This window comes from Phocoena sinus, chromosome 8 (assembly GCF_008692025.1).
Source record: "Phocoena sinus isolate mPhoSin1 chromosome 8, mPhoSin1.pri, whole genome shotgun sequence".
Taxonomy (NCBI): Eukaryota; Metazoa; Chordata; class Mammalia; order Artiodactyla; family Phocoenidae; genus Phocoena; species Phocoena sinus.
Genome location: NC_045770.1, coordinates 72,045,630 through 72,068,617, shown reverse-complemented (window position 1 = coordinate 72,068,617; position 22,988 = coordinate 72,045,630). Strand labels below are relative to the sequence as shown.

Here is a 22,988-nt window from a genome sequence, read left to right as displayed (position 1 = left end):
GTCGGAGTGTTCCAGCATGGAGCGCGAGCCGAGCGCCAAGGCAGCCGCCCCTGCTGCGGCCGCGCTCTTCGCCTGGGTACGTGACTCCGCCTCCGGGCCGTGGCCGCTGGGACTGAGGGGCGCACACACGCTGGGAGCCCCCGGCCTCGGCGTGGGCGGTCCTGGGGCCAGGCAGCTGAGGTCCGAGAGGCGCTCCTGGTTGGAGGATCCTGGGCTGGGGCCTGAGGAGGAGAGGGCGGGAGGGAAGGGTTTTCATGGGGTGACTTAAGGGCTTCTGGCTGGTGGGGTCCAGACCGGAGGGGCGGCGGCGCAGTGGGAAGAACCTGCCTCCAGGACAGAGCGTCTGGGTCCGCGACAGACTTCAGGCCCGGATAGCGCCAGGAGAGGCGGAGCGGAGGGCTCTGTGGAGAGAGGATCTCCCCGTCCCAGAGCCCCGTGGGGCCACCTGTGCCCTTCACCCTCCCATTGCCAGGAGGATGAAGGCCTTTCCCCAGCCCCACCCCAGCCTGGCCGGAGCAGCCTTTGGTGTGGGGCCGGCGGTGTTGGGCCGTGCACAAGGCGGAGACCCTGCATAGTTACTGATACTCGGCTGTGACTGGGTCTTGCCTGCACGGAGGGTGTGGGAGTCTGCGCTGGTGTCGGTTTGACGGGAGCACTGAGAGACAGGGTCATCTTTATGTGTCGTGGCTGGAAGAGAGGAGAGTCTGTGCACAGGAGTGTGTGGCAGGCAGCTAACCAGATGCACGGGAACAAACATAGTGTCTTGTAGTTCTTCATAGCACATGCTTGTAATGAGACGTATAACTTGTTAATGTCGGTCTCCTTGGTCAGAATGTAGGCGTCATGAGGGTGGGTGCCGTGCATGTCTTGCATGGTGCCTGGCTTGTGCCTGGCACATTGTAAGGTGCTCAGTACATATTTGTTGACTAATGGATGAATGAGTACCTGTTGTGTGCCGAGCTATGTGCTGGTCTTTTGGGAACAACAAAAGAGTGAAAGACTTCCAGCTCTCGTGTTGGGGGCGGTGGGGGGAAGAGAATAAGACCTTTACTGCTGTTACAACCAGTATGTATAGACTAATTTACAAAATGGCAATTATCAGTACCAGGCAGCATTTACTGAGTGCAAGACTGCTGCAGACCGGCAGAAGGGAGAGCGTGGTGTGGCCCGAGGTGGTCTAGCTGTGACTTTGGGGTGGCACTGGAGCTGGGGGTGGAATTAGGGATTGAATGTGTGCCTGGGTGGGTGCTTATCCCAGGCCAGGGACTGGGGTCTGTGTAGACAGAGGAAACATCTGACAGAAAAAGCCTTTCATATATGGCCTTGTCAGTACTGAAGCAAAAATACTGTTGAACCTAACTTCGTTGCTGTGCTTGGGGGCTTGCTGGTATTTTCTTCCTGCGACATTATCTGTGTGGAGGGGTGTATTAGTTTGTAGGGCTGCCGTAACAAAATACCACAGACTGCGAGGCTCCAACAATGGAAATTTATTTTCTCGCAGTTCTGGAGGGTAGAAGTCCAAGATCAAGGTGTCAGCAGGTTTAGTTTCATCTGGGGCCTCTTTGGCTTATAGATGGCCTCCTTCTTGCTGTGTCCTCATGTGGCTTTTTCTGTGGGTGGGAGCATTCATGTGTTTCTTCTTATAAGGATACCAGTCATATTGGATTAGGGTCTCATCCTTATGACCTCATGGAAGCTTAACTACCTTTTTAAAGGCCGTATCTCTGAAAACAGTCACAGTCTGAGGTACTGGACGTTAGGGTTTCAGCAAATGAATTTCAGCGGAACACAATTCAGTTCATAACAAGGGGATTTACCTTTTTGGATGGGGGTGTGTGTGTGTGTGTGTGTGTGTGTGTGTGTGTGTGTGTGTCTTATGTCTGGAGTGTTTGTAAGGAAGGCAAATACAGCTGTAATAGATTGTATTAAAATTTCCTTTTGTTTTGCTTTATCTTGGATTTAGGGCCTCTTGCTGCATTACAAAAATTTGGTGCCATTGTTTGAATCTCATAATGCTGGCTCAGCAACCTGTAGCCCTGGTAATGGGGCAGCCATGGAGATCTCATGGCTAACAGAGAAATCCTCTGCACATGCTTTCCACTTCACACCGTGCAAGTCTTTCATTTGCTCTTTCCTGAGGGACTCATAGGGTCTTACATTAATTCACTGTAAAATATATGCACACCTTCTTTGGGCCAGCACCATTTCAGATGTGGGGGAAATAGCAGTGAGCAGAACAAAGCTCCTGCCATCATGGAGTTACTTAACTCTCTGAGCCTTAGTTTCTTCATCTATGAAATGAATGATAATGCCCCCCACCCTGTGAGAATTAAAGGGGAATGCCCAGCACACAGAGAAGCACTCAGTAGTTGGTTGCTAATATTGCCCTGAGGGCCTCTGGGACCTGTGTCCCTGCATGGCTCCCTCATCCAGCATAGAGTCCTTGCAGCCCAGATGGCTGTGGAATAGACCACAAGGGGCAGGAGTTTGTATATATGTATGCATTTTTTGGTAGTTATTTTAAATCACTTTTTACATTCAGGTGTCTTCAAAAACAAACACATTTAAAAAATTTTACTACTCAAGAACCAACCAGCAGTCGGTGGTTGGAAAAATTATAAGGATTTCCAGAATCTTAATAAGATTTTCCCTGCAGGTCCATAATCCCTTATCTTCAATTTTGAATACAAAAAGCTCTGTAAACCCAGAACTGACCTGACATGAGGCTGTTTATAGTCTTTGCCCACTAACTATTTGTACTGTTTACTGCAGAAATAATACTGTTTTACTTATGGGGTGCTGCTCCCAGACCTTGCAGCAGTGTATATGATTTATATACTGTATTACTTTTCTAAAGTCTATAAAATTCTGAGTCTGAAGTACATCTGGCTGCAAGGGTTCCAGATTAGGGATTCTGGACCTTTATCATATAATAACGACAACAGACATATTGCCCATCAAGGGGAAATCTGTTTCCTTAGAGGAATCTCACCATGTGAATCTTACAGTAACAAAACATTGTACTTGGAAAGGCCCTTAGAGATTGTTGCCAACCTCTTTCACCTGTTTCAAATGAAATAACAATGGTGTGCCTTGCTTGAGGGCACAAAATCCTCAGCTAACTTTGATTCCAGAAAGTCATTGCCAGTTTTCCCAGTGAGGGTGTGGGAAGAAGGGACAAGAACTAGTCCTAGCGTATTTCCCACCCACTTCGTTCCTATTTTTCTTGATTATTTCTTTCCGTAGCTTCCCTAGATAATTACCGTTTATCAGAAGGAACTCCTATGCTGTCCCGTAAAGGCAACACATGTAGGCTGGGGCATTGGAAGGGGAAGGTGAAGAGTATCACTGGATGAGTTGTGGATGCTGAGAGCTCCTCACATGGAAATCGTGGTGTTCTGGGGATGGGGCCACTGTCCAAGTGTGGGTTGCGTATAACAACTTCTTAAGAATGAGTCTATGAAATCTCATCTGTTATAATCTCTGAGAGGAGCGTGAGGGTGAGAAAGATAGGGACAGGTAAATTCAAATTGACAGTTGGGGTTCCCATAGTTTTTCGTCCTTGGCTTATTTTATCCCTAGGGTGCAAATAGCTATGGGCAACTTGGCCTTGGCCACAAGGAAGATGTGCTTTTGCCCCAGCAGCTGAGCGACTTCTGTAATCCTGGATGTGTCAAGAGGATCACGGGAGGAGGGGGTCACTCTGCTGTTGTCACAGGTAACTTCCTTCAAGAATATATTTTCTCTCATTTTCTTGTTTAGACATTCTCCCCTAGGGTGTTATATTACTATCTTTCAACCTTTTGTATTTTGCAGAGGACAACTTTTTTTGTGAAGGAATCACGTTACCATCAGAGAATGGCAGATTGTCAGAGCTGAAAGGATTTCAGATATCAAGGCCACCCCTCTTTTCCCCTTGCCTGCTCTCCAAATGAGCCTCAGAGAGGAAAATTGCTTAAGGTTACAAGACAAGTAGTGGCCGAGTTGCAACATATATTACATTTTATACCATAGATTGATATTTAACTTTCATATATGAGTTAGAAGTCTTGGCAGTTAAGTTGAATATTCCTTGAGAGCAAGAATTTTATATTTTCCATAATCTTCCCTCAGAGTACCTAGGATAGTACTTAATAAGTACTACAAGTGCTATAATATTGCAAAGGAGGGCATATTGCATCCTGGTTAAGAACATGAACTCTGGAATCAAACCGTGTGGGTTTAAATCCTGGTTCTCTTAATTGTTAACTGTGTGGCCTTGGGCAGATTACTTAATTTCTCTGTGCCACTGTTGCCTCTCTGTTACATGGTGATAATAATGATGAGAAACAATGAGTTAACAGGGCTATATTATGACTTTCATGAGTCCTTGACACTTTTGCCTTTGTGGACACCTCCTTCCATAAAGAAATATTTAAAATTATGTTTACAGCTGCACTGACATAAAGATTAATATAATCCAGGCTAGATTTAGTATTATATATTCCTATTACATATATTTTTTTATTAAAAAATTAGATTAAAACATTTTTGTGGGCTTCTACAAGTATGGTGGGCCCCAGGCACTGTGCCTAAAGGATAAGTCAGCCCCACGCCTGAGGCCCTCAGAAGAGTACTTGGCACATTCTGCATCCTGAATAAACGTTGGCTTTTATTGTTACGGCAGATGATCAATTTGGTAATTGATTGGCCACTGCTGTAGGACTTGGAGTTTCCATTTAGATGTTAGATTGGAGCCCCTTGGACTTGTGCCATTTGGTCCAGAACACATTAACATGCATGGCTTATTAACTTGGGTGGGAAAAAAGTTAGTTGGGTCCATGACTCCAAATAATTAATGAGATCCTTTTGCTCATCTTAGCAATTGTAATTTCCCCTGTTCACACTACCACTAAAACCTTTATATTTTGCAGATGAAGGAAGCCTTTTTGTCTGTGGCCTGAACAAAGATGGGCAACTGGGGCTTGGTCACACCGAGGATGTCCTGTACTTTACCCCCTGCAAATCCCTCCTTGGATGTCCCATCCAACAGGTGGCCTGTGGCTGGGATTTTACCATTATACTTACAGGTGAGTGTACTCCTAGGTAAATCTTTATCACCACAAAGGCTTTGGGTGAGAAGAGCATGATGTTGGGCCCTGATTAAATGAAATCCTCGTTGTATTTAAAAACACACACAAGTGTTCTCTCTGGTTGTCAAGCAAAGTTGCAGGGTGCATTTTGCAAGGAGGGTTTTAACAGTAAAGGAGATAGGGCTGGAAAATCTGGACTGTAATTATTAGAATCTAAACAATAGCTCTCATTTATGAAGTACTTAGTGTGGGCCTGTGTCAGAGTTGTAGGGAGTCAGTAGGTAACACTCTGTTTCTTGCTCACATTTGGGATCAATTGTGAGACAACCACAGAGCAGTCAGACAGGTAGAGATCAAATTATCAGCTTTTTACTGATAAAGGCTAAATTGGAGGGCAAGGTTAATTGTCAGGCCAAGACGTTCTGCTAATACTCCTCTGATCCAAACCCACTCCCCAAACTCTAGGCCTCCCCTGTAGGGGAAGCCCTTACTATGTGTCAGCCCAGAGTGCCTGAGAGGAAGGTGCCAAAGCCATACTGTCCTGTTCCTTCTCCCAAATTCACCAACTGGCTAGGTTACCCATCCTCCCCTAGAAAGCAGTGAGAATGGGGAAGGGCAGGGAGAAAGGCCTGGAGTATATTAAAATTATGGAAATTCCATCTCATGGAAATATGAAAAGTGGGAGATAAGTATCCTCCATCCCAACACTAGGCACATGGCTAAGCATTCTCCACAGCTCACTTGTCATTAATTAGGTGGTGTAGTGGATAGCCTGTGTAAAACGCTTAGCCCAGTGCCCACTGTTTTTGTTCCTAGGGGGATAGAGCAGGGCGTATGGACTGAATGTGCTGGAGCCCAGGGCCCCACTCACTCCTCTCATTCCTTTTGCTCTTCTCATCCTTCAGCATTTACCCATTTGTCACAGATGTCTTACTTCTTAGATTTGCAATTCAAGTATTTCTATTTTGCAGAAAATGGTCAAGTTCTATCATGTGGATCCAATTCCTTTGGCCAATTAGGAATTCCTCATGGGCCTCGAAGATGTGTGGTCCCCCAGGCCATTGAGGTAAAGACAGCCCCTAATATTGAGCTTGCCTGTGTACTGTGAAAGTGTCTCCAGGTATCACAGTTATCCCTCCCTGGACTAAAAGACTGGCTGGGTCCCTGAAAACCCATGGGGTAGTTAGAATTTAAGTTGAAAAACTCAGGTTCTCCTGGGAAAAATTAGGTTGGAGGGATGGACATTGTGAGTGAAAAGCCTCTGTTAGCTCTCATACATGTTATAATTTTTTGTGAAATCAAGCAATAAAAGTAATATATCTTATAATGACATTAATGACATTTTACAGTTCTAAAAGTCGTCATAGTGGAAACTGTGTTAGAAACAGGTCCAGTGGGAATTGACTCGCCTAAAGACACTAAGTGAGGCAGATGGCATAGGCCCGCACTGTCCAGTGGGAATGTCATGTGAGCCACACATGTAACTTAAAAGTGTCTAGCAGTGCCATTTAAAAAAGGAAAAAAAAAAGGTGAAATTAATTTTTAAAATAACAGCTTTATTGAGATATAAGTCATATACCATAAAATTTACCCTTTAAAAATGTATGTTTCAGTGGTTTTTAGTATACTCACAGAGATGTGCAGCTACCACCATCATCTAATTTTAGACCATTTTCATTACCACAAAAGAAACTGCGTACCCAATAGCAGTTAACTGCCATTTTCCCCTCCCACCAGCCCCTGATGACTGCTAATCTGTATCTGTGGATTTGCCTATTCTGGGCATTTCACATAAATGGAATCATACAATATGTAGCCTTTTGTGGATGGCTTCTTTTACTTCACATGATGTTTTTAAGTTTCACCCAAGTCATGGTATGACATGGTAAAATTAATTTTAACAACTTTTAAACTACTATAATGTAGCCAAACGATTATTATTTCATTTTATATGTCACCAGTATAAAACTTTATTAATGAGATATTTTATATTCTTTCATTTATATGTAGACTTTTTCTGGTGTACATGTTTTACTTAGAGTATATCTCAATTCAGTCTAGTCACATTTCAAGTGTTCAACAGCCATGTGTAGTTAGAGGCTACCATATTGGCCAGCACAAGTGTAAGATAGCACTCCTGGTTTTAGTTCAGAGCTCTTTTCACTGCATCATACTTAAAATGTACACATTTTTGTGAAGATTATATTGTAAGCGAACTGTTAGAGGAATTATGCTGGAATCTAAAATGAGTTTCACCACCTAAGCTGCTCCACTCATATCTAATTTCCTTAAACAGTGACTAAGAGTGGGAGATCTGTTTTCACTGGAGAGAGCTTAGGTCTGCTCCTATCACTTTGCTGAATTCTAATTGCTGGTATTGTGGGGTATTATTTGGGGTCATGGTTTGGGCTGTTCTAACAAAAATATTATGGACTGGGTGGCTTAAACAGCAAACATTTAATTTTCACAGCTCCAGAGGGTGGGAAGTCCAAAAGGCATTGGCATTTTTGATATTTGGTGAGGGCTCACTTTCTGGTTCATAGACAGCCATCTTTTTTCTGTGTCCTTACACGCCACCAGAAGGGGAATGGCTCTCTCTGGGGTCTCTTTTAAAAGGGCATTAATCCCATTCATAAGGGCTCCGCTCTCATGACCTACTCACCTTCCAAAGGACCCACCTCCAAATACTATTATGTGTTGGGGATTAGGTCTCAACATGAATTTCCTAAGAACACAGACACTGAGTCTGTAGCACATGGTATGCATGGAAGTCTAGACTCTGTAGTCCCTGTTGTAAGAAGTGCTACAGCTTCTAGTTGCAAATAGGTAGCTTTTTAAGAACCTATGTATAAGTTATAATTAATTTAGCTTAAGTCACATGGTTAAAGAAGACAGAGAGGAGCAATGGTTAAATATGTTGGATGACAGAATCAGAAGGTAAAAACATTTTGACACACTGTATCTTATAGAACAATGGGAGGAATGTGCCAAAGTGAAGTATAAGAGAAATTCATTCATTTATTTAATAGCAACTATTGTGTGTAGGTGCTGTATTTAGGCAGGGGGGACAAAGGTGAGTAAGACCCAACCCTAGCATTCGAGGGCCTGTAGTTTAGTAGTACATGTTAGATACAGAAATACCTAGATGCATTACCATGTTAGAACTATGATAGATGCATGTATAGCCTCAAAAGGGAGTACTGAACTCTTTTTAGGGGAAGGTGGGGTGAGAACAGACTTATGCTGAATCTTGAAAGTTGAGTAGAAATTTCCCTGGCTTGGGATAGAAGGACGTGCAGAGTAGGTACAAAAGAAGCACATTACAAACAGAAGGAACTTTGTGAACTAGGGTATAGAGCATAAAACAGGAGGGCTTGGGATACTGCAAGCAGTTTAGTGTGATTGGAATATAAAGAAGTGGTAGAAGTGCCAGTAGGGATCGGGCAGGCAGGGAGGTAGTGTCTGATAAATGGTAAGAACAGTGAGTTAGAGAGGGGCCACATGGGATAGTGTGGGGGGTGGATTGAAGGAAGATTACTCAGAAAACTCTTGCTAATAATCCAGATGAGAGATGATCCTGCCCCAAACGAAAGCAGCAGTAGTGGGGATGGAGAAGAAGGAATTGAGGTAAGTTGGTTTGAAGAGAGTGACTCCGCATATAAAACCCTTCAGTTAGCTTTGAAAAGGAAAAAAAAAATTAAAAGAAAAAAATTTAAGGGTGGTATATTCAAATTGTATGAGCAGTAAGATTTGATCTTCCACAAAGCTAATGTGATTGTGGGCTGAATTGATAGAAATATAGTCTCCAGAAGAAGGGAGGCCAGAGCTCTGTCCTTCTTTGTGCTGGTCACACTGCATCTAGGATGTTGTGTCCTGGTGTGGGTTTGGTTCTTAGGCCCTGGGCACTGAGGTGAATAAGACTCAGACCCTGCCCTTGAGGACTCTAAAATTTAGAAAGACACTGTGGATCTGTAAATAAGCAAATATGGTAAGGTCCCATAGGGGCTGTGATTGGTGCATATACAGTCCCTTAAGAGAGAGAGACTGAGTAACCAGAGCATAGAGGAGAGAAACCAAGAGGGGGAGGGAATTTGAAACTAGGTGATGGCTGATGGAATTGGGGATGTTTTTCCTAAAGGAGAGATGTGTATTAGTTATCTATAGCTGTGTAATAAGTTACCCCAAAATTCACCAGCTTAAAGCAACAAGCATTTATTATCTCACAGTTTTGGAGGGTCAGGAATCTGGGAACAGCTTAGCTGGTCTCATGACTTTGCAGTCGAGATGTCAGCCAGGCTGCATGAGGTCTGCTGGAGGCTCAACTGGGCTGGTTCCACTTCCACGCTCTCTAATGGACAGGAGGCTTTAGTTCCTTGCCATATGGGCCTCTCTATAAGACTGTTTAGACATGGTGTCTGACTTCCCCGAAGAGTGATGAGAGAGAGAGAGAGAGAGAGAGAGAGAGAGAGCGAGCGAGAGAGAGAGACAGGCTGGTCAAACAAGAAGCCTCAATGCCTTTCATCAGCTAGTCTTGGAGCCACTTATCACTTCCTTATCCTATTCATTAGAAGCAAGTCACTAAGCCCAGCCCACAGTGAAAGGGAGGGGAATTAAGCTGCACATCTTGAAGGGCGGAGTCTTAAAGAATTTGGGAACCACAAGGTGTCTTAGGACATGACAACTGTCTTCAAATGTTTGGGAAGCCTTGTCAGAAGCAGTAGGCAGATAGGTTTGGTTCCACCTAAGGAGACAGATGGAACCACCTAAGGAGACAGATGGAACCGTGCAAAGATGAGCAGGCACCTGGGGAGGTGGTGAGCCCATGTCACTGGAAGTAGGTATTTGACAGGGGTTGTATGACCACTTGGTGGGGTGTTGTAGACAGGTTTCTAGCATTGAATGGGAATTAGACTAGATCAGAGGTCAGCACACTAGAACCCTTGGTAAATAAAGTTTTATTGGAACACAGCCATGCCCATTCATATATTTATTGTGTATGTTGCTTTTATGTTACAATGGCAGAGTTGAGTAGTTTGACAGAAACCATGTCAAATAATTTACTAAATATTTACTATGTAATTTACTAAATATTTAATTTACTAAATATTTAATATTTAGTAAATTACAAATAATTTACTAAATATTTACATGTCAAATAATGTACTAAAATATTTACTATCAGTCCCTTTACAGAAAATGTTTGCTAACCCCTGGACTGGATGACCTTGCAGGTGCCTCCTAGCCCTGAGTGGCATTGTAATATGGTATTTTAAAAAGATTTTGCCTTTTAGGGATACATACAGAGGCATTTATGAGTGGAAATGTTGGGAATTGGGAGCTCCAAACCAATCAGACACATAATGAGGATCATGCTGTGTTGTGTTTGGGCATAAATTACATAAAATTTTGTAGATGGATAATTCTGAGATTGCCGTCCTTTTCTTTGTTTTGACAGCCCCTGAGAGAGAAGGTTGTTAGTATTGCTGCTGGACTCAGGCATGCTTTAGCTGCAACAGGTGATCATTTTGCTTTTATTTTCTTGATAAGCATGTAATAAGGAGACACGGAGATTTGGAAGAAATAAACTTTAACGAGTAATTCAGAGTGTCCTGCTGTGCTGCAGTCTGATTAAAAGGAGGGGACATAAGGCAGAAGTCATGTGGGAAAGCCTTTAGCAGGTAGGGAGGAAGGAAATGAAGTTGTCTAGCTCTTTGTTATGTTCTTAGGCATGGTGCTAGGTTCTCTTGATTTAGTTAGTACCTCATTTAATCCTCATAGGCATGCAGTGATGTGAGTTAAAAATTTTTTGTATTGAGGTATAGTTGATTTACTATATATATATATATATATATATATATATATATTTATTTATTTATTTATTTATTTATTTATTTATTTTTTGCGGTACGCGGGCCTCTCACTTTGTGGCCTCTCCCGTTGCGGAGCACAGGCTCTGGACGCACAGGCTCAGCGGCCATGGCTCACGGGCCCAGCTGCTCCACGGCGTGTGGGATCTTCCCGGACCGGGGCACGAACCCGTGTCCCCTGCATCGGCAGGTGGACTCTCAACCACTGTGCCACCAGGGAAGCCCAATTTACAATATTATGTTAAGTTTTAGGTGTACAACATAGTGATTCACAGTTTTTAAAGATTATACTCCATTTATAGTTGTTAGAAAATATTGGCCATATTTCCTGTATAATATATTCTTATGGCTTATTTATTTTATACATGGTAGTTTATACGTCTTACATATGAAGAAACTGAGGTCCAGAGAGGCTAAAGTGTTTGTCTATAGTTACACAGGGAGTTAGGAAATAAAAGGCGAGCTGGGATCAGAGTCTAGGACGGGCTGGATTCCAAGACCCACATTCTTTGCCATGAACTGCATTACTTTCCTAGTGGATGTAAATGTTTATTAATTTGAATGCTTCAAGTGAGCTTGTCTCCTGTACTGTGAGAGGGTGATGCACATAGGGCTGACGGCGTGTGTGAGATTGAGGGTGGAAAGTGGAGGAGGCAGTGACCCTTTTTTCTCTCTTGCTCATTTTTCTGTTTTCCGTTCCCACTTCTTTGGGCTGAAGGACAGCCCAAACTGGCTATGGCAGCCGAGGCTCAAGCGTTGGTGAGTCCAGTTGTGGAATGGGGAGAAGAGTGGAGGCGAGGAAGAATTCGGTGCATCATGGTGCTGGTGGTCACTTGGGGCTTAGCGTGATTATACTTTTTGAAAAACGAAGCTTTTTATTTTAAGGTAATTGTAGATTCACGTGCGGTTGTAAGAAATGAAACAGATCACGCTCACTCTTTGCCCAGTTTCTCTCAGTGGTAACATCTTGTGAAAGTATAGTGTAATAGCACAACCAGGATGTCTTGACACAGTCAAGATACAGAACAGTTCCATCACAAGGATCCCTCTTATGGCTCTTTTGTAGCCACACCCACTTCCTACCTACTCTCACCACTTAGCTCTTTCGTTCTCCCACAGTAATGTTGTCATTTTTAGAATGTTATATAAATGGTATCATACAGTATTTAGCCTTTAGGGGTTGGCTTTTTTGCTCAGCATGATTCCCTGGAGATTCATCCAAGTTGGGAGTATGAATAATTTGTTCCTTTTTATTACTAATATTCCATGGTATAGAGGTACCACTGTATTAGTTTGCTGGGGCTGCCGTAACAAAATGCCACAGAGTGGGTGGCTTAAACAACAGGAATTTATTTTCTCACAGTTCAGGAGGCTAGAAGTCCAAGGCCAAGATACCATGAGGGTTGGCTTCTCTTCCTGGCTTGTAGATGCTGCCTTCTTGCTGTCTCTTCACACGGTTCTTCCTCTATGCACGCATGGAAAGAGAGAGAGATCTCCAGCGTCTCTTCCTCTTTTTAAAAGGACACCAGTTCTGTCAGATTAAGGCCTCACTATTATGACCCATTTAACTTTTATCACCTCCTATAGGCCCTATCTCCAAATACAGTTACACTGGAGTTTAGGACTTCAATATATGAATTTACAGGGAACACAATTCAGTCTATAACAACCACGGTTTGTTTAACCAGTCACCCATTGAAGGACATTTGGTTGTTTCTGGTTTTTAGCTATTAAGAATAGAGCTATAATCATTTGTGGACAAGCTTTTCTGTGAACATAAATTTTCATTTCTCTGGGATAAATGACCAGGAGTGTGATTACTGTGTTGTATGGTAGTGATTATGCTTTTATAAGCAGCTTCTTCTCTTAGAAATTAGAAGGACCAAAGAATTGCCTGTCATTGGTTTCCTTGCCCCTTTCCTACCAACATTTTGTGATTGCTAGTCTTATGTGTACATTTTTGTCCAGTTAACAAAGCAGCACAGTTCCCATTATGTGTTTGATTAATTTAATTGTAAGTCCTCCCCTCCCCCACTTAATCTGTAACTATTTCTGCCCACATCTCTAAAAGATAAGGAATTTTTCTGAAAACATTACCCCAAAATACCATCATCATACTTACAAAAAATTATCAGTAATTCTGTAATTTCATCAAGCATCTAGTCAGTATTTAAATTGCCCTGATTATCTCAAAAATATTTTTTTATGGTTTGTTTGAATCAGGATCCAAATTAGGTTTATCATTGCAATTGGTTGATATGTATCTCAAGTCTCTTTCTCTCTTTTTTAAAGTTTATTTATTCCTTTTAGTTTTTTACTGTGATAAAATACACATAAAATTTATCATCTTACCCATTTTTAAATGTACAGTTGAGTGGGATTAAGTGCATTCACATTATTGTGCAACTATTACGAAAATCTGTCTCCAGAACTTTTCTCATCTTGCAAAACTGAAACTCTATACCGATTAAACAATAACTCCCCATTCCCCCTTCTCCCAGTCCCTGGCAACCACCATTCTACTGTCTATTTCCATGATTTTGGCCACGCATACAGGTACCTCATATAAGTGGAATCATACAGTCTTTGTCTTTTTGTGGCTTATTTCACTCAACATAATATCCTCAAGGTCTATTCATGTTGTAGCAAATGTCAGAATTTCCTTCCTTTTTAAGACTTAATGATATTCCACTGTATGTGTATACCACATTTTGCTTATCCATTCTTCTATTGATAGACACTTGGGTTGTGACCACATTTTAGCTATTGTGAATAATACTGCTATGAACATGGGTATACAAATATCACTTTGAGATCTTGCTTTCAGTTCTTTAGGATGTGTACCCAGAAGTAGGACTGCTGGGTCATATAGTAATTCTATTTTTAATTTTGGGGGGAATTGCCATACTGTTTTCCATAGTGGCTATACCATTTTACATTCCCACCAGTAGTCACAAGGTTTCAGGTTTCTTCACATCCTTGCCAACCCATGTTATTTTCTTCTTCTTTTTTTTAATAGTAGTCATCCTAATGAGTGTAAAGTTTTGATTATATTTCCCTAATGACTAGTGATGTTGAGCATCTTTTTATGTGCTTATTGGCCATTTGTATATTTTCTTTGGAGAAAAGTCTTTTCAAGTCCTTTGCTCATTTTTGAATTTTTGTTGTTGTTGTTGAGTTTTAGGAGATCAGTGTATATTTTAAATATTAATCCTTTATCAGGCATCTCCAGTCTCTTTTAATCTTTATGTACCTTTTCTCTCTTTTTATCCTCTTGCAATTTATTTGTTGAAGAGATGGTAAGTTTTGTTTTATTTCAATACTGTGTTTTGCTCACATTGTACTCAATCATCATCACTTATATTTCACAAAGCATGCTTGTCTGTTTACAGCCTAAAGGACCATTGGGTATAGGATACTTCTGGAGGAGCAGTACCTTAATGTTGCTGTTGGATAGTGAATCCTAGTTACACACATCTGACTGTAGACAAAATATACAATATTTCATCTATGCATTTGTATGAGGTTCAGAACATGGGTACATGAATTAGAGTCAGTGAATATGGAAATAAAAGGCCATTCCATTGAAGTAGTGGCTATTAAGAAGCTATCTTGCAGTCGTAAATATGTATTTATTTGATGATTAGGAATCTTTGAATTCATCTTGGTGTAGTAGAAAAGACACTACATTAGGTGTAGGAGAGTTAAGTCCTGGTGTTTTCTCTGCTACTAGCTCCCCGTATGACCTTGGACAAATCACAGCTCCTCTACAGGGCCTCAGTTTCTCATGCAGTAAATGTGAGGAATGGACGTGGTAAGTTTCAAGGTTCTTTCCTGCTCGATCTGGAGTCTCAGTTGTCCTTTCAAGTTAATCATGAAAAAAATGCCATTCCAGTAATTTGACTCTGGAGGAGTGTCCTAGAACTTTCTGGAGGGAGTTTTACTATGTTGGAATTTCCTTTGATGGTCTTAGATTGCCCTGAAGATTGGATTTGTGATTGACTTGGTGGTAATCCCTATGACCAGCCATAGGGCCTCTTGAGGCAATAAGCTTTTCCATAATATGCATGTTAACTGAGCATGAATTGGGAATCTCTCATGGCATTGAGGTTCAAAGAGCAATCTGGTCTTAATCCAGATAAAGATTTTCTTTTTTCTCTCCTGCTCTGCTGGGAAGCTAGTGGCATGGTGTTCCAGTGGGGAACTGGTTTGGCATCATCTGGACGGCGGTTGTGCCCTGGGCAGACTCTCCCACTGTTTTTGACAGCAAAGGAACCAAGCAGAGTGACAGGTAAGGTCCTTACTTCTTCTGAATCTTGTATTTATTCTTTGTTTGGAAATGGAGACACAGGCATGCAGAAAATGGGTAAATGGAGTTCTGCGTTTGCTATTTCTTGGTCTCTCTGTCTTAACTCTCTCCGTTGGTTGGTCTATTAATTTGCTGGAATTTTTGTGGGCCCAGTAAAAGTACTCCTCTTTGCTGCCAGAGTTTGGAACCCATTGAGAAGTAGGTGCGAGTCAGGTGGGTGGAAATCAAAATGGTAACTCTAGAGCTGTTACAAGTTAGGTTGGAAGACATGGCTTAGGTGTTTGGAAATAACGTGTAGCAATAGTGAGCCTCCAGGTTCTGAATCCCAGATTGAATTTACCCACCAGGCACTGGAGCAGCTGTATGCATTCAGTCCTGCTAAGCTCGTGGTGCCGCTGAGACCACGGAGGAGGTGCCCTCTGCAGGCAGGCACATCCCAGAAGGAGAACCCACAAGGAATGTGCCTGCCTGCCCAGCTCCTTCTCCCAAAACGAAAGCAGGAGCGAGTGAGGATGTGGAGAGAGGGGCTAGGAGCGTTCCCCGAGGGAAATCTCTCTTCATGGGCACACGAGGAGTAGGTAGGAAGGGTGCAGCCCACAGGACTCTTGGTCTCTAGGACTTTCTTTCTCTGTCTCTCTCTCTCTGCCTGCTCTACACTCTCTTCGTGGTCCTTTATCTCTCTGTTTGTAGCACCATGTCTCCACCTCCTCCTCCTCTTCCTCTCTTGCTCTGACTTTGTGACCCAGTTTACTGAGGGTTAGCTGTAGGAAAAACCTGTCAGGAAACCTCTACTCTCCTCTAGCTCAGAATAATGGAGGGATTTTTGAGGGCAGTAGGAAGTGGGGAGAGAAAAGGGAAGGGTGAGCTGCAGTGGGAGTGTCGTACAAGTTGTTGGGATCATTCTGATTCTCTTAAGTCCCTGAGGCTTTCCCCTGTTGCAGGGGTGAGGTTAGCGCCCTGAAGCCCATGTGTTGAGTTGGGGAGGGTTCTCTTAGAGATGGAGAAGGGGCCACTGAACACAGGACAGTCTACTTCACATTGAAAGCATTTGTAATATAAACTCATACTTCCCAAACATCTTTCCTGCCTCACAAAGGTATTCACTGCTTCCTGGGCATGCGCTGTGTTCTTATTCCTCTGTGCCTGTGGGCAGACTGTTACCTCTTCCCAGGATGCCTTTTCCTTCCTCTTCCCCTTGGGAAAATCCTGATCATTTTTCAGGTCCTAGCTCAGCTACAGCTTTCTCAGGAAAGACTCTTCCTTCTTCTCACCTCCATTGCATTTTCTTTTTTTTTTTTTAATAGATTTATTTATTTATGGGTCTTCGTTGCTGCGCGCAGGCTTTCTCTAGTTGCGGCGAGCAGGGGCTACTCTTCGTTGTGGTGCGCAGGCTTCTCATTGCAGTGGCCCCTCTTGTTGTGGAGCATGGGCTCTAGGCATGCGAGCTTCAGTAGTTATGGCACGTGGGCTCAGTAGTTGTGGCTCATGGGCTCTAGAGCGCAGGCTCAGTAGTTGTGGCACACAGGCTTAGTAGCTCTGCGGCATGTGGGATCTTCCCCAGACCAGGGATCGAACCTGTGTCCCCTGCATTGGCAGGCAGATTCTTAACCACTGCGCCACCAGGGAAGTCCGCATTTTCTTTATGTGCATGGATAGCACAACGTATTGTATTGTTATGAGCTGTTTACATGTTTTCCCAAATGCCAAAGATGATGAGCTTTTTAAGGGTAGGGATTATGTCTACTGTCTGTTTTAGCACAGGTTTTGTATCTAAAAGGAATCAGAAGTGTTTTTATTTGATTTGATTTAAATGACCTGGTTGGGATCTGCTTGGGGCACAGCTTGGATTCAGAGTTAACCTGGGGGAATTTTCTGATGAGATGTTAGAGAAGATATCAGCTTCCTGCCCTCAAAGTCTTTCATTTTTCCTTGTCCCCTCTTCACCTCATTGCCATCTGTTCTGGAGCTGGAACCCTGGATGTCCTCTCCCGACCCGGCCACTAGGAGACCAGTGCTTCCTCTCTGGTGAAAGTGGCAGAAACATCTTCTTTGTCCCTTTGTCATTCCACAGGATACTTGAAGGCATGAGGGGCATTTTATTAAGACACTAGTAAATTGAACAGAAGTGTAAGAAGAAAGAGTTACAGAATAGGACTCCCATTTCTCTGCATGCCAGACCAGGTGACCACAGCATCGAGCAGAGTTGATTAGGGTTTACACTGTTGTTGAAGGCAGTGTGTTTATGGGTGGAAAAGTGCTAGATTTGGATATGGGAGGCAAGTTCAAATTCTAGCTCTGCCTGTGTGTTGTTAGGAGGCCTGGGCTTGTGTTTCAGTGTCTGCATGTGATAGCAGCTGAATGTATGAGATGTCATTGCTTCTAGGCCCACTCCGTGGACAGAGCTAGGAAATATACATGTACACACACGTTTATACATATGTACACCTATGTCTGTTTATCTCTAATAGAAACCGCAAGTCTACACTGACTTCAATTACAATGCAGTATCACATGGTCAATTCTAGCCTTTAACCTTTTCATATCTGTACCTTTCTTCTCCTTTCTGATAGTGAGAAATCTGACTCCTTTATCCTCAAAATATTTATTTATTTGTTCAACCTCCTGGATATAAGCAGTCTCCCTACCATGCCAGCCATCTTCTGGGCCAGTGCCGCTGACTCAGACCTTCCTGCACTGGCTGAGAGTTTCTCTCCAGGTGCTGTGGTCACTGCCTATGGGCCTCCTGTGCCCAATTTGTTCTGTTACAAATGTGATTTCAAAAGAATTTTTTTTTTTTGTAGGCCTAGAGAATTCTCAAGCAGTATGTGTTCTTGCTGGCTCAGACCACTCAGCTTCACTGACAGGTAGGTAACATGCCATTCAGAATTCTGGGTGTTTCTGCCTCAAGTGATGCTATTGGGGTACAGAGGGAAAACCATAGACTTTGGAGTCAGAATTCTGATGCCACCACTGGTATGATCTTAGGCAAGTCGTTTTACCTTCCTGAGACCATTTCCTCTTCTATAAAGTACTTTGTGGATAGTTTTGAGAATTACATATCATAATACAGGTAAAACACTCATGTGAAACAGAGGCTCACTGCCTTTCCTCTGAGTTTGTTTTCTTAGCTGTACAATAGGGATAAAAGTATCTTCCTTTAGGGTAATTGCGATTGTCACATCATATAACCAACAGTAAACTTATGTATAATATGTTGTTATCTTATCCACCTAATCTATTTTGATGTCTAATATAACTAAGCTCTCTAGCTGTCTATTTTCTCTAGCTGTGTAATCTCAGACTAACCTATTTTATCTACCTATATCTTTCTTCTCCATTTATCTGTCACCCTGTCTGCTCTCTCTATTTATCTACTCTATTTTATTTAACTATACATCTCTATTTTTATTTATCTTCCATCTTAGTGTCTTCCTGTCTAACCTGTCTCCATAATCTCTAAGTCTAGTTGTGTATATGTTTCTGTAATCTATTTTATATTTTTATGTTTTTCTCTAGTTGATCTCTCTATTCCGTCTCTTTAATCTGTCTATCTAGTCTTTTTTCTCTCACACAGTGTGTATATCTCTCTGTCTTGGCCATGTATCTGTCCATCCATCCATTTGACACACCCAGCCAATATAGTATAAACTTTCTAGTGATAATGCAGCATTTTCTTGAAAGTGAAGGTTATCCATCTCTCCTAATGGTTTTTTTCAAAGCCCAGATTGCCCTGACCCCTGCTGGTAGACTGGATACTCTAGCTCCGAGAGATTTATGTTGGTAAGACCTCTCACCCAGAGTTGAATGCATTACATATTTTAAGCAAAGGGAAATGACTTTCATACACAGTGTTTCCAGTGTTTCATGTGGAAATTAAGATGTGTACACAGTATCTGTAAATTAATGGAGGCATGCATTCTTCAACATCAAATTTGTAATGCAGTCCAACTGTTACTGTTTCCAAAGCACAAGAGCCGTAATGTGAGATTTTAAATACTTAACAGATTCTGAACTACAGATAATTTGATATTTAATGAATTAAAAACAACTAACTAATGAAAGAACTAGCTGCTTTTAGCCTGTGTCTCATGTTAAGTAGATTTATAGATGTGTTAAAAGAGTTGAGTTAAAATGAATGTCAGGGCTTCCCTGGTGGCTCAGTGGTTGGGAGTCCGCCTGCCAGTGCAGGGAACATGGGTTCGGGCCCTGGTCCGGGAAGATCCCACATGCTGCGGAGTGGCTGAGCCCGTGCGCCACAACTGCTGAGCCTGCGCTCTGGAGCCCGTGAGCCACAGCTACTGAAGCCCGTGCGCCTGGAGCCCGTGCTTCGCGGCAGGAGAGGCCACCGCAGTGAGAAGCCCCCTCGCCACAACTAGAGAGGGCCCGCGTGTGGTGACGAAGACCCAATGCAGCCAAAAATAAATAAATACATTTATTAAAAAAAAAAAAAAAAAAGAATGCCAGCTCTAAGGGACTCCTCTGGGCATGTGGTCCCACCTCCCCTTTTATGGGGAGGGGGGCAGAAGGCCGCAGGACAAGAAGTGACTAGTTCATCCCTCACAGTCCTCACTAGCATTGGAGGAAGGCATTCTTTTCTGAGAATAAGAACAGACTAAGAGAGGTTTCTTTTATTTTTTTTCTGCCATGCCATGCGGCATGTGGGATCTTCTCCGACCAGGGATCAAACCCATGCCCCCTGCGTTGGGAGCACGGAGTCTTAACCACTGGACCACCAGGGAAGTCCTGAGAGATTTCTACTCTGTTCTAATTCATTTGAAATGGCTGGTATTTTGTAAACCTAGAGATTCTTCTAGTTGCGTGCTAACATCAATTTCTTAAAAACTCTTGTAATCAGTAAAGCTATTTTTTATTTCATATGTGGAGCATTTTTACTATGGTGTTTTTAAAACATAGATGTTGCATTTTTTATTGTGATATAATTCATATATGAAATTCACTCCTTTAAAGTGTGCAGTTTAGTGATTTTTAAAGTATATTCACAAAGCGAATTGGTTTTGGATATTGTGAAAGTGAATTAAAAAGGGTCAAGATTAATATCCGTCTTTCCTGGTCTAGTTCAAGCTGTTACACATTGGATTTTGTTCAGTGTTCTTTAGACCTTCTCTCTGGAGTTGTAGATTATGTAACTATTTGACATTGCAGCAGAATTTAGTTTTGCCTGCTGATGCAACAGTGTAATGATCCGCATTACATTACTGTGGAAGACAGTTCGTCTTTGCAAAAAAGATGGTTTAGACTTACTAAGATAAATGAAGGCTTATTACAGACGCAGGCTCATTGTCAGTGGTACCTTGGTAGCTAAGCACTCCATTTAATGGGTTGAAGCTTTGCTGAGGGGTCCTCTGCCCTCTTGTAAAGGATCCTCATACTTCATACACCCTGATGAGGTCCAGGGAGGTTGCCCTCTCTCTAGGCACGAAATATACCATATTCGTTGTATAGCACTGCAGAATGTCAGCGCTGCAAGGTCACCTGGGTGACAAAAAGGCTCCTCTGATTTATAGACCCTCAGACTCTATGAAACAGAGACCCAGAATGTGAAGTGATGTGCCCCGTGTCACAGAGTGATCCAGTAGCAGATTTGGGACTTGAAGCCGGAATCTTGGTCTAATATCCTTTAATGATACTGTTTGGCTTCTGATCAGTTTTGGAGAATAGACCAGACTGCCTCAGGGCAAGCAATACTGTAAACCTTTACTGGGAGGTCACAGAATGCTGTGGAAGCAAGAAACCTGGCTTCTGGTCCCACTTGATCCCTTATTAGCTATGTGATCTTGAAAGTCACTTAACATCTCCGAGCCTTGGTTAATTTATCTTCTAGAAGAGTGCTGTCTAGGAGAAATATAATGTGAGCCGTATTGCAAAAAGTAAAAAGAAAAAGGTGAATTAATTTTAATAATTTATTTTACTTAACCCAGTATATCCACAATATTATTTCAATATGTAATCAGTATGAAACTTATTAATGAGGCACACTCCTTTTGGGTTTTTTTGCACTACGTCTTTACAATCCATTGTGCTTTGTTTGTCTTCAACATGTCTCATTTGGACTAGCCACATTTCAAGTGTTCAGTAGCCACATGTGTGTGCCATGTGCTTACTGTGCGGTGTAGAACCTTGGAATGTTAGGGTTGGGAAAGTGCTTAGAAATCATCCAAGGAGTCACAAACTATAGATTTATAAGCCAAATTATGGTCTATGGCCCCATTTTGTTTGACTTCCAGTTAAACATTTGGTGAATGTGAATGCCTTTTGGACAAGCATGTGCCCTCTGGTTTGCTGCCGTCACCCACAAGTCTCTCCTGTTAACAGTGTCATCAGTTATATCGTCTGCCCTTCTTGACCAACCGCCCTCCCCTCCAGTCTTCAGCTGGTGAAACTAAGGCTTGGAGAGGAAGTGGTTTGTCCAAGGTCAGTAGCTAGTTAGCAGATCCAAGAATAGAAGCCAGAATCACTTGACTCTGAAATTGTTCTTTTTCTATTAAATCACAGTGTCAGTCAGTCGCATTCCTGCTTATATCACAGGATTATTGTGAGGTTCAAATGAGCTTAAATGCTATGTGGATGTGATATGATAACATTATATTTTCTTCTGGACAGGGCATGTAGTGAAATCATCTTATGTTTATAAAGTTTAAGCTTTAAACAATTTATCTTTTAACCTGTTATTTAAAAAAGCTAATATATATTTTTCCTAACAAAAGGTAATGCAAGCGTTTATTTTAAAAATGTAGGAAATAGAGAAACATATGTCTTGCATGTGGTAGATGTTGAACAAATATTTGGCTGAATGAATTAATGAAAAAAATTCACGTTCCTATTCCTTGACAAACAGCTAAGACCATTTGGCCTTTTTTCCTATTTAAAGAATTTTAAAAAATCTTGTGTATAATTATGCTATACATGAATTTGGTATCTTGTTTTGCTCTATTCAACATTGTAGGATTAAGAGTAATACAACTTCTTTTAACCACTTTTTTTTTTTTTCAAACGGGTTATTTTCCATCATTTTGGACTAATGTTCCTTCACCTCTTTTGTCCCCCTTTTGTTTGTTTAAGATGCAGGAGAGCTGTTTGTTTGGGGAAGCAACAAGCATGGGCAACTGGCTTCCCATGCTGCTTTCCTTCCTGTGCCCCAGAAGATAGAAGCACATTGTTTTCAGAATGAAAAGATCGCTGCTGTCTGGAATGGGTGGACACACCTGGTTGCTCAGACAGGTGAGAGTGGCAGAGAGTTTGTGATTGGGAAGAGCAGCTGGGGGACAGCTGTCTAAGTAGCTATGAATGCTTGGTGGGATTAGGTAGTTTGGTTTTTACTGATGAAAAGCTTTAAGGGTTGGGAAGGGAAGGACCTGGGGTCTAGTTCTGCAATCAGCCAGATATGTGGCTTTTCCTCTCTGGATCACAGGTTTACACGCAAAAAGGCAAAGCTGGCTTAGGTTAACTCCTTCTGGCCCTAAGAGTCCATGAGGTTTTGTGAAGGAACCCACTGCAACAAACATCACCTAGAAATTTGTCCAGGTTGTTGGGGAGTCTTTGCCTTGTCATAGCTAAAGGGATGACTGTATTTGCATTTTCACTTGAGTCTAAATTAAAGGTGTCAGAAACTATTAAGTTAAATATTTTAAGATTGAGGCAAAAGCATTACTTTGAGTCATAGCTGGCATGGTATTTTGATTTAAATTTTTATTAACCCTAACAAACTTTGTACATTGATTC

At 42.2% G+C, this 22,988-nt stretch overlaps 1 protein-coding gene across 4 annotated transcripts in view; it reads left to right on the top strand.

Annotated features, from left to right (window-relative positions):
• The window catches only part of SERGEF (secretion regulating guanine nucleotide exchange factor), a 228,210-nt gene continuing 205,222 nt past the window's right edge, over positions 1-22,988 (top strand). For 3 of the 4 annotated variants that reach the window (XM_032641881.1, XM_032641884.1, XM_032641883.1), the window contains exons 1-8: positions 1-76; positions 3,583-3,718; positions 4,914-5,069; positions 6,044-6,138; positions 10,528-10,588; positions 15,117-15,230; positions 18,050-18,112; positions 22,329-22,487. In XM_032641881.1, the coding sequence (XP_032497772.1) occupies positions 17-76; positions 3,583-3,718; positions 4,914-5,069; positions 6,044-6,138; positions 10,528-10,588; positions 15,117-15,230; positions 18,050-18,112; positions 22,329-22,487 (844 nt within the window). In that variant the 5' untranslated portion in view covers positions 1-16. The remainder of the gene's footprint in view (positions 77-3,582; positions 3,719-4,913; positions 5,070-6,043; positions 6,139-10,527; positions 10,589-15,116; positions 15,231-18,049; positions 18,113-22,328; positions 22,488-22,988) is intronic. The other variant, XM_032641882.1, reaches the window with a different exon arrangement.